The sequence below is a fragment of the Mobula birostris genome, chromosome 9 (genome assembly GCF_030028105.1).
Source record: "Mobula birostris isolate sMobBir1 chromosome 9, sMobBir1.hap1, whole genome shotgun sequence".
Classification (NCBI taxonomy): Eukaryota; Metazoa; Chordata; class Chondrichthyes; order Myliobatiformes; family Myliobatidae; genus Mobula; species Mobula birostris.
Window position 1 is genome coordinate 118,474,740 of NC_092378.1, and position 14,303 is coordinate 118,489,042.

At 40.7% G+C, this 14,303-nt stretch overlaps 1 protein-coding gene and 1 long non-coding RNA gene across 2 annotated transcripts in view; one reads left to right on the forward strand and one right to left on the reverse strand.

Annotated features, from left to right (window-relative positions):
* radil (Ras association and DIL domains) overlaps nucleotides 1-14,303 on the forward strand; it is an 88,781-nt gene that overhangs the window by 72,587 nt on the left and 1,891 nt on the right. The window contains exons 8-12 of the mRNA XM_072268694.1: nucleotides 5,233-5,405; nucleotides 7,209-7,359; nucleotides 8,796-8,986; nucleotides 11,712-12,108; nucleotides 13,620-13,759. Coding sequence (XP_072124795.1) covers nucleotides 5,233-5,405; nucleotides 7,209-7,359; nucleotides 8,796-8,986; nucleotides 11,712-12,108; nucleotides 13,620-13,759 — 1,052 coding nt within the window. The remainder of the gene's footprint in view (nucleotides 1-5,232; nucleotides 5,406-7,208; nucleotides 7,360-8,795; nucleotides 8,987-11,711; nucleotides 12,109-13,619; nucleotides 13,760-14,303) is intronic.
* On the reverse strand, nucleotides 6,083-12,888 carry LOC140203014 (uncharacterized). Its single transcript, XR_011887263.1, has 3 exons — nucleotides 12,404-12,888; nucleotides 8,564-8,712; nucleotides 6,083-8,206 (listed from the first exon to the last, which is right to left on the reverse strand). It is a non-coding gene; the product is annotated as an uncharacterized lncRNA (long non-coding RNA).

Sequence of the window (14,303 nt, forward strand, 5' to 3'; positions counted from 1 at the left end):
TCGTGGAACATTTTACTGAAACAGTCAACAAAGGAGAGGGAAAATCGGCTATAGAATGTTACATGTTGGTTGATAGATTCTTGATTGGTCAGGGCATGAGGGGATATGGGGAGAAGGCAGGAGGTTAGAGCTGAGAGGAAAATTGGATCAGTCATGATGAAATGGGAGAGCAGACTTGATGGGAAAATGACTCTCTTGGAATCTCATGACAGTGTTATCCAGGAAGCTGCACCCAGGGACTTAACAGGGAGAGAGTGATGTCCAGCAGAGTCAGTAAAACAGGCAAAAGCAGCACTCAGGTTTGCAGACATGGTGGGCCAGGTGCAATCTGGAAGAGGGGCCTTGGCACAGGCTTAAATGGGCCCATTTGGTAAAAGGCGACAACACAAAAGTAAAGGTGAGCTATGGTGGTGGAGGAAGTTCATCGACAGGAAGAGCAGATGAGGTATGCAAGAGCAGTGTCTTAGGCAAAAGAGGGACAGGTGGGAAAACATTGAGAAAAAATTCAGCTCGAAAGACTTGTGGGAAAAGGAAGGAAGAAAGATTAGCTTCTTTATAAGAGCTGTTTATGATGTTCTCCCAACACCCAAAAATCTGAACCAGTGGCTCGGTGAAGACCCAGCTTGTCCACTCTGTGGAAGAACAGCAAAACTCAAGCACATCCTCTTATCTTACAAAGTAAGCCTCACTCAAGGAAGATACACATGGAGGCACAACCAGGTCTTCAGATGTTTGGCATCCATTGTGGAAAAGCAAAGACTGAATAACAACTCTAAGCCTCACATGACTGGAAGAACCACCATCCCCGTTGCCCGGCAAGGACAGACAGTGCCACCCTCAGTGACATGGTTGCCTGGTCGTGACTGGAACATGGCTTTTGACCCCGGAGGTGACCACTACCATCCTCAGACCAGATTTGGTCTTGCGGTCCAGCAGTCTGAAGGCTGTAGTAATCTCAGGGCTCATGGTGCCCTGGGAGGATGCAGTCTGCGAGGCGTATGAGTGGAAACATGTAAGATAGGCTGAGCTGGCCACGGATGTTAAGCAGCATGATGGAAGGTGCAGATTTTCTATCTGCCATTGGTGTAGAAGTTGGCTGCAGACGGTTTGTGGCTATTTCCATGGTCACATTTCTGAAGGGATTGGGAGTCCAAGGCCAGGGCCAGCGGCAAGCTGTAAAAGAACTCTCGGGGGCAGCCAAGCGAAGCAGCCATTGGTTATGGATGAAGAGGAGTGACGGCAGCTGGGCCCTAAAATGACCCATGGGTAGCCAGATTTGAATGGAGATGCATGGGACTCCGAGTCGCACTGTTGAGCCTTCTGGAGATGTAATGGACTTAAACTAATGAAACATCTAAGAAGAGAGGTGCCCACCTGATGACCCCTGGGAAACACCTGCCACCCACCAAGCCCCACCTAAAGATCTGTATGCTATGACCCGAGTTAGGATCTGCTTATCAAAGGGATTGAAACATCTAGTCCTATGAGATTGAACTGCTCTGATGTCTTATGGTCTTATCTTACATAAAAAGCAAAATAGTGACAAAGCTATAATCTCCACTCTAGATTAAAGATATATAACTGTTATATTTTCCATTTGCTTAAGGGAAAAATGTCAATATCATAAAGATCTGAGTGAGGACTTTAAAAAATGTCGTCTTGGATGTATATATTATCTAGCGAGCTATTAAAGCAGAATAGAAATTTCAAGCAAGTTACTAAAAAACAAATTGCCCAAAACAGAAACAAATTGAAAATGAAATACACCAGTGTGGCTTTAAGCATGTGTTATAGATAATGAAACATGGCTGATGTCTGAAGTTGCCCAAATAATCAAGCTTGCAGTGGCAATAAACCTGTTAGTTTCCAATTTATGCCTTAATGTCAATGTGAAATTGTCTAGTTCCTATCCTGAATCCCTTGCAGTTCTTCCTTCAATTTCTTCTTGTGAAAGGATGTTGAAGTAAAACAGTTGACCAGTTCAGTCTGAGAAATGCACAAAACCAAAGCTTGCTGGAAACTGGGAGCTAAATCATAAGACAAAGGAGCAGAAGTCGGCCATTCAGCCCATTGAGTCTGCTCCGCCATTCTATCATGAGCTGATCCATTCTCCCATTTAGTCCCACTCCCCTGCCTTCTCACCATAACCTTTGATGCCCTGGCTACTCAGATACCTATCAATTTCTGCCTTAAATACACCCAATGACTTGACCTCCACTGCCGCCCGTGGCAACAAATTCTACATATTCACCACCCTCTGGCTAAAAAAATTTCTTCGCATCTCTGTTCTGAATGGGCTCCCTTCAATCCTTAAGTCATGCCCTCTCGTACTAGACTCCCCCATCATGGGAAACAACTTTGCCACATCCACTCTGTCCATGCCTTTCAACATTCAAAATGTTTCTATGAGGTCCCCCCTCATTCTTCTGAACTCCAAGGAGTACAGTCCAAGAGCGGTCAAGTGTCCTCATATGTTAACCCTCTCGTTCCCGGAATCATTCTAGTGAATCTTCTCTGTACCCTCTCCAACATCATCAGCACATCCTTTCTTAAATAGGGAGCCCAAAACTGCACAGAGTACTCCAAGTGAGGTCTTGCCAGTGCCTTATAGAGCCTCAACATCACTCCTATACTCTATTCCTCTAGAAATGAATGCCAACATTGCATTCGCCTTCTTCACCACCGACCCAACCTGGAGGTTAACCTTAAGGGTATCCTGCACGAGGACTCCCAAGTCCCGTTGCATCTCAGAACTTTGAATTCTCTTCCCATTTAAATAATAGTCTGCCAGTTTATTTCTTCTACCAAAGTGCATAACCATACACTTTCTAACATTGTATTTCATTCTCCCAATCTATCCAAGTCTCTTTGCAGACTGTCCGTTTCCTCAGCACTACTAGCCCCTTCACCTATCTTTGTATCATCAGCAAACTTAGCCACAAAGCCATCTATTCCATAATCCAAATCGTTGATGTACAACGTAAAAAGAAGTGGCCCAACACGGACCCCTGTGGAACACCATTGGTGACCGGAAGCCATCCAGAATGGGATCCCTTTATTCCCACTCTCTGTTTCCTGCCAATCAGCCAACGCTGTATCCACGTATGTAACGTTCCCATAATTCCATGGGCTCTTATTTTGTTTAGCAACCTCATGTGCGGCACCTTGTCAAAGGCCTTCTGAAAATCCAAATACACAACATCCACTGTATCTCCCTTTTCTAGCCTACTTGTAATTTCCTCAAAAAATTGCAATAGGTTTGTCAGGCAGGATTTTCTTTCAAGGAAACCATGCTGAGTTCTGCCTATCTTGTCATATGCTTTCAGGTACTCTGTAACCTCATCCTTGACAATCGACTCCAACAACTTCCCAACCACCAATGGCAAGCTAACAGGTCTATAATTTCCTTTTTGCTTCCTTACCCCCTTCTTAAATAGCGGAGCGACATTTGCAATCTTCCAGTCCTCCAGAACCATGCCAGAATCTATTGACTTTTGAAAGATCATTGCTAATGCCGCCGCAATCTCCACAGCTACTTACTTCAGAACACGAGGGTGCATTCCATCTGGTCCGGGAGATTTATCTACCTTTAGACTATTTAGTTTCCTGAGTACTTTCTCTGTCGTAATTTTGACTGCGCACACTTCTCTTCCCTGCCACCCTTGAGTGTCCGGTATACTGCTGATGTCTTCCTCAGTGAAGACTGATGCAGAATACTGGTTCAGTTCCTCTGCCATCTCCTTATCTCCCATTACAATTTCTCCAACATCATTTTCTATCGGTCCTATATCTACTCTCCCCTGTCTTTTACTCTTTATATACCTGAAAATGCTTTTAGTATTCTCTTTGATATTATTTGCTAGCTTCCTTTCATAGTTCATCTTTTCCCTCTTAATGACCTTCTTAGTTTACTTTGGTAAGCTTTTAAAAACTTCCCAATCCTCTGTCTTCCCACTAATTTTTGCTTCCTTGTATGCCCTCTCCTTTGCTTTAACTTTGGCTTTGACTTCTCTTGTCAGCCACCGTTGCATCCTTTTTTCCATTTGAAAATTTCTTCTTTTTTGGAATATACCTGTCTTGCACCTTCCTCACTTCTCACATAAATCCCTCCCCACAATCTACAGAGTTTTGTTGCAGGAAAGCAGCATCCATCATCAGGACCCCCACTACCCGGAACATGCTCTCTTCTTACTGCACCATCAGGAAGGTGGTGCAGGAACCTCAGGACTCTCATCACCGGCCTCAAGAACAGCTATTACCTGTCAACCATCAGGCTCTTGAATCGAAGGGGATAACTTCACTTGCCCTTCACTGACCTATGGACTCACTTTCTAAGACGTCAACTCATGTTCTCTGTTTATTGCTGATTTTTTTTTGTAGATGCGTGCAGTTTGTTGTCTTTTGCACACTGGTTGAATGCCCAGTTGGTGCGGTCTTTCAGTGACTCTATTATAGATTCATTGAGTATGCCTGCACGAAAATGAATCTCAGGATTGTATATGGTGAGATATATGTACTTTGATAATAACTTACTTTGAACTTTCAATATGGAAAAATGCAGTTAGCCAAACAAGAGTTCAAAAAAACGGAATTCATAACTTCTCAGGTATAGTAATTTTCTCTTCAGATTTTCCTTGTAATAAATAGAAACATCGTTTATTTTTGCTGCGGATAATTTAGAATATGCTCTTTCTAGCTGCAAACCTTGATGTGTGTGCCTCAATTGGGAAATATTGTATAATTATAGAAACATATCTCAGACTTTTCATGTTATATAATATAAAATACTTCTTTATAATCTTGTAGAGCTGAAAGAGATGGTGTTCTTTCTTTTACCATGTCAGATTAACAATTTTAAAGATAGAAAGCTGTTCTTGGTGTACAAAATTCTCATGAGACATGTATCGACTTGCAGAGTTAATATTTTTCATACATGTCTTAAAATTAACAGTGTGGAGGATATTTTGTAGGCAATAAAAGGCTACTGCGTGAGGCTGAAGAAGATATGCATGGTTGACTGAATGTAATCAGATTATTATCCTACAGGTTTATCCAGATTTATTTCCCTGCCAGAATGTTGTCACTAAGAGCAGAGTCAATAACAAATGTTCTATTTCACTGCACTGTTACCGATCAACTTGAAAAGCACCGTGTCCACAGAGTGTACAGTTAAAATGGCAGGACTGCAGAGCTGATGGCTGATAATCTGTTTGTTTTTTTTAAATTGCACAGGCTCAAGGCAGCATTTTTTTCACTGGTCCAAAGGGAAACAGATGCAAGCCAGTTTCCATCTGTTGCTGGAGTGGATACAAAATGTAGGAATGGGGAACATTGCAGATGAATTTTTCTTCAAATTCAGTAGTGCTGTAAAGCTTCTGGCTATACCAGTGTCCAATCTTATGCAGGTAATGAAATCAATTAACATACTTACCATTTGCACCACATTGTAATAGACCAGGGTGATCTACAACAATTTAAGCTACTTTTTTATAATAAGGATTTCAAAGTGTCGGTAGCTGAACAACTAAAAAAAAGACAATACAACCAAAGAAACAGAACCTATTACTTACAGCAGGCAAGTTCTATTGATGTGATTGCATCTGGTGTATTCAGTCCGACCAAAGCAACAAAATGTGCTTCCATTCCCCACATTTTTGCGGCAGAGTAATATTTACATAAAGATGACTTTCTCTCACTAAGTTAAGCAAGAGGATGTATTATCACAAACAAGAGAAAATCTGCAGATTCTGAAAATCTGAGCAACACACACAAAATGCTGGAGGAACTCAGAAAGCCAGGCAGCATCTAGGAAAAGAGTTCAGTCGACATTTTGGACCAAAACCCTTCAGCAGGATGTACTGGCTTTATTTAATAGGTACATTTAATGTCAGAGAAATGTATACAATATACATCCTGAAATTCTTTTTCTTCACAAACATCCATGAAAATAGAGGAGTGCCCCAAAGAATGAATGACAGTTAAATATTTGAACCCCCAAAGCCCCCCCCAGCTCCCCCTCCCATGCATAAGCAGCAGCAAGGCAATGACCCCCCCCCACCCCACCAGCAAAAAAGGTCACTATTCACATATAAGCCTCTGCACTGTTAGTAATTAGTAGGGGCTTTAGGAGCATTTTAAGACCAGCGTTGCATACCTCTAAAAATTGGTCTTATAACACTTGTTATCAGTTCTTGAAAATCTAATGAGTAAAGAGTTTTTTTTTGATTTATCTAATAAATATGAAAGCTTTCAAACTATAGGAAAATATGGCAACATCTGAGAAAACCATAATTTTTCTCCCTGAAGCAGAGATTGTTTGGCAGAGATTTAATACATGTTCAAATTACGCCAGGTTTAGATGGAGTAAATAGAGGGAAACATTCCCATTAAGAGTGGTGAATGACATGGCTTTAGAGTTATTGGCAAAACATCCAGACAATATATGAGAAAACTGTTTCACTTAGCAAGAGGATATACCACTCCCTCCCCCCCATTGTCTATAAAGAGTCTGTACATATTCCCCATGACCCTATGGGTTTCCTCCGGGTGCTCCAGTTTCCTCCGCAGTCCAAAGGTGTACCAGTTGGTAGGTTAATTGGTAATTGTAAATTGTTCTGTGATTAGGCTACGATCAAACTGGGGATTGCTGGGCACCGTGGCTCGAAGGGTCGGAATGGCCTATTCCGCACTGTATCTCAATAAATAAGTGAACATTTGGAGTGAAATTTTGATGGTTGTATTTTCAATTGTGTGCTTCAAAAGGGTTTTTGATAAATATTTGAAAGCATTAATTTGCCACGCTGTGAGGAACGAGCAGGGTAGCGAGATTTACTGGATTACTCTACAAAGAACTAGTAAAGAGTTGATGTGCCATAGTGTCTCCAGTGATAACTATTCTGTGATTCTAGGAAAAGAATTTGCAATTTCTTGCACTGAGGTACCAGTTATCCATAATTTAGTTTACATTTTTTGCTAAATATGATTTTATCATAGAAAATACTCTGAGATGTACATTCTGATACATCCAGGCCTCTAAAGATTTCCTCAGATGCAATTTATGGAATAAAGATAATAGTGATTCAGGAATGTCAGGAGATATTGTAATAATTGCCATCAATATAGTAACTATTGTACTATCCAAAACATACACGCTGTGTTCAACATCATTCTCTCTGCATTGATTTATACTACGTCATATTTTGTTACAGTGCAACTGGAGTTGCCTCAGGAGAGAATTCCCAGCCTTAAACCCATCCCAGCTTCTTCACATACTTACACACTACCATGCGGCAGCTGGAGTGGATCACATAGCAGCATGGCAGCCAAGTACTGAGGAGAGGGCAAAATTGTACAAAACGGGTAAGGTCATAGTTGTAGCAGAGAAGCAAAACTTGTGCTAATAAATTTAAAAATAAATATTTCAGAGATTTTCTACACCAATAAAAAAATGGAAAATACCAAAATAGTTGTCTTTGCCACCATACAAGATTCTAGTTTGGTTCCATTGAAAAGGATGGATGTCTGCAAAGAAATTTAAAAACCTGTGAAAGTAATACATTTATATTGTTTTTGAAAATCATAATGGTCCATAAATATATTAGCCAATGTTTGTTTAATGAGGCAAGCAATCTGTGAAAATCTTTGTGAATTTAGTCTGCATGTTGGATCATTTGTTTCCTAGGCAGCAAATTCGCTACAACGAGTATTCCAGTGGTTTTCCTGGCCAAGAATTGTCTGTCCTAAGTCTGCTAAACCGGGAGTATATTTGGAATGTTGATCTTTTGCCCCCATTAGCCCATAAAAGTATGAAATAAAATGATGCTCGTTGAAGAATTAACTGGGATCATACAGTAGTTGCAGGATTTTTGTATGTATATCTGACGCAAGCATATCTGCTTTTGATGTTTCAGTTATGATGACTACTGTTTGCAACTGGGAAATATTTTGAGGTAGTGCAGGCACTTACGAAATTGACTGGGCCTAATTTCCACAATGTAGATAATCACCACCAGTCATAAGCCTGTGATCTTAGCATTCCAAGTTCAATGGTGGCACGATCTCATTACGATGAGGAAGAGGCTGATTTTCATTTTGTTCCCAGAGTCAGTAGTTCAATACTATAAGATGCACCTTGATAACACAATTAAAATGGATATTTTTTCACTGCTGATTGGTCTGTCTTTCTTCCTCCTCTCCGTGTCACTTCCTGTAGAAGAAAATTATTGTTAGTGATTATTTTCAGACTTACAGTATTGAATACTGATAAGTACCACTCTTCAAAATCATCTCAATCTGTTACGGCATTGCCTCGTGCTACTCTGTAAAGAGAATTCCTGTTCATATTCACTGTGTTGAAGGAGATCACACCTCCATGAGTCTACATTGACTCAGGAGGAGCATTCAGCTTTCCATTATGCTGGCTTTGTCTAAGTGTAATCCAGCCAGCGACCTGCAGCATTCCTGGATCTCAACACACAGCGAATGCAACAAAATTTTCCTGTGTCACTTCTAGTTCTTTTGCAAAACAACGTCATCCTGTGTCCTCAAATTCTTCTTCCATTACCATTTTTCATCAGCTAAGATGAGGCACACTGGTCCATTCCCCAAAAACCATCAGTGTGAGGCCACAGGAAAGTATTTCGGGTGCCCTGGATAAAAGTCTGTACACCATCGACAAAAAACAGATCCTGGCCAGGCTGTGATAATCATAATCTGAAAAATAAATGATATAAAAGTAAAGTTTAATTGTTTCTCTTCTTAATGTAATGAGCCTCCATATATTTTCTTCTCCACAGAGGATATTCTGTTGAGTTTTGATCAGTATCCTCCTCTGGTGCTGCCAACTAGTAATTTTAAGGTGGATATAGATGCAGAGACTGTAGATGACAACATGTACAGACACCTGTTGTATATACGTCACTTTCTTTGGAGCCTGCGCACTAAATGCCAGTCAACCAACAGATGTGTTACAGCCAGTGAATTTCAGGTAATAAAGAAAATGTTACTGGCACTCCAAGCACAACTCTGTATCTTTCATCTACAAAAATCGTATAGCATGATGCAAACTGAGAAAATCTCAATATTCTCTTGCACTTACACAAGTTTCCCCAAGTGCAAAGAGGATATTATGAAACTGAAAGAGGGCACAGGCTTGCTGAAGAGTTAGGCAAGAGACAGATGAAATTTAATGCAGAGAAAGGAGAAATAACACATATTAGAAATAATGTAATAAGGGACCAATCTCTTGCCTCAAATGTGCTCAGAGTAGAGAGATTGCTTCAGGAGTTTGGTATCAGGCATATAAATGATGCTTGCTACATGAATGAGTCACAGATGTCTTTGATCTCAATGAATAATCAAGTTCAAGTTTATTGGCATTGCATGTATACCTCCAAATGAAACAACATTCCTCCAGACCAAGGTGCACAACACATTACATATAACTCATACACAACAGAGTATATTACCACGAATATATTGATAAATAATAAGGTGCATTTACAGCACAAGTTTAAAAAGTAAGCAGTATAATGCTACTGATGCTTCATACAGGGTGAGACCTAGGTGGTGGCAAGGAGTTCAGTAGTCTCTTGGCCTGGAGAAAGAAGATGTTTCCCCTCTTAGCAGTCCTTGTCCTGATGGTAGGGGTCAAAGAGATGTTTGGACAGATGGGAGAGATCACTGATAATGCTAAGGGAACCCTGTACACAGCACTCAGGGTAAGTATCTCAGATAGGTGGAAATGAAACCCTGTTGATTCCCTCAGTAGTCCTCACAGTTCTTTGTTGGGTCTTGTGGTCAGATGCTTTGCAATTCCCATACTAGATGGTGATGCAGCAGGTCAGGACACTCTCAATGGTGCTTCTGCAAAAATTGGTTAGAATGGGGGTGAGGGGGCCTTGCTTGCCTCAGTGATGCTCAACCACTGACATGGATCCCATTCCGCAACTTGATGATTGAGGTCAAAGTGACACTGATTCTGGGGTCAAAGTGACACTGGTTCTGGAGAAGAAGTAACACAAGCTGAATATATTTTTTAATCTTGTAAATAAGCTCCATTCCAGCAAAGTGCTTGTTGGAAGTGAGATGCAGTGTTACACTGAGGATGTCATGGTTTTTCGAACAGTAGCATCCTTGTTTGATCCCAGTCTGTACTGGGCTTGGGTCAATGTGAATCTGCTGGTGAGAATCATAGAGTGCAAGCCATCATGTAGTAGACATAGATGGGAATGAATATCTGTCAAAGATGAACTTGTGGCTGTATCAATGCACATATTCATCACAGTATTTTTGAGCGAGGAGGCCACTAGTGTTTTGTTGGTAGCTGCATCTGCAAGAGTAAAGACTATTTAAGATATCAGACTTCACATCATTACCCTCAAGTCTAGTGCATGGGTGATACTCCATCAGGATTGTCCTATACTTATGCCCTCTTGGACCTGTGCCAAAATGAGGATTACCAGTAATTGCCTTCTCAAGAGGCTTACACACCAGTGCAACATTACCTATTCACTGGCACTTAAAACATAAGGGCATCTTCAAAAGACATTCTAAGGCTGGCTGGCTTTCACCAAAACCATAACAAGACCTCCCACATTTTCTATCCATTAAACTCACAGCCATCCTGCCTTTTGTATTCTTATACCTCCTGGTTTCTCCTGAAAGTGTTTCTCACATTGATATGATTTGGTCTCAAAGAGGACACCACCATAATTCCTGCTATTTGGGATTTTCTGCTTGTGTCCCAGTCAAAACTAGTTTATTTATCAGTGCAAACGTGAGGAGATCTGCAGATGTTGGAATTTCAAGCAAGACACATAAAAGTTGCTGGTGAACACAGCAGGCCAGGCAGCATCGTTAGTCCTGACGAAGGGTCTCGGCCTGAAATGTCGACTGTACCTCTTCCTAGAGATGCTGCCTGGCCTGCTGTGTTCACCAGCAACTTTGATGTGTGTTGCTTTATTTATCAAGTGCTCTTTCCAGGCACATAGCTGTTCTGCACATTTCCTCAAATATAAGATCCACATATCAAACAGCTTTGATTTAATTTTGTCATTAGACAACTCTAATCAAACCCAATTAACAAAATAAATGTCTTAAAGCTGCCCTTAAGCAGGCGATAATTCCAGTTCTTGTACCTGGCTGCATATACCGAATGTGTTACTCAAGAATTAAGCAACCTGGATTAAAATCTCCATTTACAATCTCATCATATCCTCATAGGAGATCTTATCAGTGCTGCTATTAAACTTACAAGCATTTTTACCTTTATGTCCTACTACCAATATTAATTTCCTTTTTTTACATATGGCCACCTGTCTATGTTTTGTGCCATGTCCTAGGACCTTGAAAATATCATTTGCACTTGGCGTAGTCTCCAATTGCTCGACCATCTGGAGCTTCTAGTCTGCTTTCCCTCACACTTAGTTACTGACTTCTCGTTGTAAAAATGTAATTACTTAAGAAAATCTGAACAGAGTTGTGCATAACGCAGACTTCATGGAAACAATTTACACATTGAAAATCCATAACAATATAATTTTACTTTTTGTCTTTCACACTCATGGCTTAAATGTCTGGCTAGTTGTCAATGTTTTGTTTGTAAAATAAACTTAAAAAACTAATGCTCTTCTTCATCTCTTTGGACTGGGGCTAACAACATGGCCGGTGTTCTACTAGTGTTCCTTCAACCCACTTTGTATGTCTTACAGGCTGAATTTCCAGTTTACTACAACTGTCATGAACTCTCTTCAGGCAGCCTGGCTACAATTCCCAATCTCAAGATGCCTGATCAGCAATCAGGCCAAAACAATTACCTTAATAATAATTTTGATGCAGAAAAGGATGGAACAAGGTTGAGTACTTCCTGGGTCAGTGGATCATATGGTGATTTTAACACCTGCTACAAACACAACCTGAATCTACAGACTACCCAGGAGAGGCAGAGGGCCCCAGAGAAGAGTATGCAGCCATTTGATCCTTCCTGTCTTTTAACTCCTCCAAATACTCCTCTGAACATTGACCTTGTGCAGACAAATGGAGATGGTAGACTTGCATCAAACTTCAGGAGAAACGGTATCCAAAGAAGCAGAGCAAATGAGGGAGAAGGTAACCTTTGGGATACTCAGCAAAATTCAGTACCATAGAGTGAACCAAGTACAGTCTGCGAAATGGAAGTACTGAATATTCCTGTAAACTGGCTTGGACAAAGATTTAGTTAAAATGAAAGAGGATACTCATGAAAATTGCAAAGAAAAATATTTTTTAAAATATTGCATTGGCTTATAGGTTTCCAGATAGCATTTAAGAACAGAACAGGAAAGAGAAAATATAAAGGTTTTGAAGTAGAATGCTAACATCATGTTGCACAGAATAGACAGGCATCATACATTTAAATGCTCACCTGTGGCTTTTAACGGGAACTTCCCACCATTGAAGTAGTTGTGGGGAAAATCCACAAAATGCTGGAGGAACTCGGCAGGCCAGGCAGCATCTATGGAAAAGAGTAAACAGTCGATGTTTTACCATCAGTACTGGAGAAAAATATGAAGTCACAGTAAGAAGCTGGGGGGAAGGGAGGAAGAAGTAGAGGGTAGTAAGTGATTGGTGAAACCAGGAGAGAGGGAGAGATGAAGTAAAGAGCTGGGAAGTTGATTGGTGAAAGAGATAAAGGGCTGGAGAAGGAGAGGGTAGACCAGGGAAGAAAGGGAAGGAGGAGGAGCACCAGAGGGAGGTGATGGGCAGATAAGGAGACAAGGCGAGAGAGCGAAATGGGAATGGTGAATGGGGGAGGGCAATTACGGGAAGTCTGAGAAATCAACGTTCATGCCATCAGGTTGGAGGCTACCCAGATGGAATATAAGGTGATGCTGCTCCAACCTGAGCATGGCCTCATCGCAGCAGCAGAGGATGCCATGGACTGACATATGAGAATGGGAAGTAGAATTAACATGGGTGGCCACCAGCAGATCCGTTTTTTTCTGGTGGACAGAGCATAGGTGCTTGGCAAAGCTATTTCCCAATTTACATCTCACTAATATACAGGAAGCCACACTGGGAGCACCAGATACAGGAGCTGTTCCCAGTGTGGCCTCCTATACAAGCACAGGAAGGGAGATCAGTGGAAAGGTAATTGCTCCCCCTGTTCACCATTCCCCATTTTCATTTCCCTCTTTCACCATTACCTGCCCAACACCCCTCTCTGGTGCTCTTCCCCCTTTCCTTTCCCCAATGATTCTTGGATGTTCTTGAAGAAGATTGCTGTTAGCTGCAATCTAAATTTGTACTTACTTTGGTGGAGTCATTCAAGTCAATAGCAGGGAATATAGGGTTGGGGTGAACATGGAAAGAGTGTACAAGAGCGTTTATTTGGTGCTTATGACCAGTGATAAATTTCTACTTAAGTTTAAAGCTACCGACAAATTTAATTTATTAATGGATGTTATTGATTTAAAATTTGGAATTTAAACCTCATGGTTTAGATTAGTTATGGAAATGATTATTCAGAATAATATATTTTCTGCAGAGTCAAATGAAAACTTCTGCACAGTGGTTGTAAAAATAGAAATGGTTTGTAGTTATTTATCACACGGGATGATTATGTGCATTCATTTTTTCAGGAAGAATTTCCGCAACATACGACCTACCAACTCCAACATCTTCCAGCCTTAGCTCCGGAGATGATGATCCATGTTATGTGTTTGCTGTGGAGTTGACTCGAGGACCTCTTGGTTTAGGAATGGGACTGATTGATGGACTGGTGAGTTAGATGAAATACACTTCCTTGTAATAATGCCATAGTGTCTAAAGTATTAGTTGTAGCTCAGCTAATGGCATTCTCATTTTGGAATCTGAAAGTTGTGAGTTCAAGTCACACTCTATAAATCTGAACGGAAGTTTACAATCCGGGGAAGTACTGAGGAAGTGAGACATTGTGTAAAGCCCATTGACTCTTTTAAATTAATTTAAAAGAATATAAAAGACTATCACCACAATCTTGCAGTTTGCAAATTGCCTCTTCCCAATTTTAGAGCTATTTACAGCTTCCTACATCACTATTGTAACTACATTGACTTTAGTGTGATTTAGGATATCATGAAAGATATATGGGAAAACCATGATGTAACATAAAATCCTGAAGATACTCAGGTCAGATACATCTGTGGAGAGAGGAACAGTCAATGGATTAGTTAATGATTTTTCACCAGAACTGGGGTAGTACATATCTACATAAATGCATGTCTTTATTTATATTCATGATCATTCAATAAACAGTAGTGTAATGATCTATCAATTTGTATAGC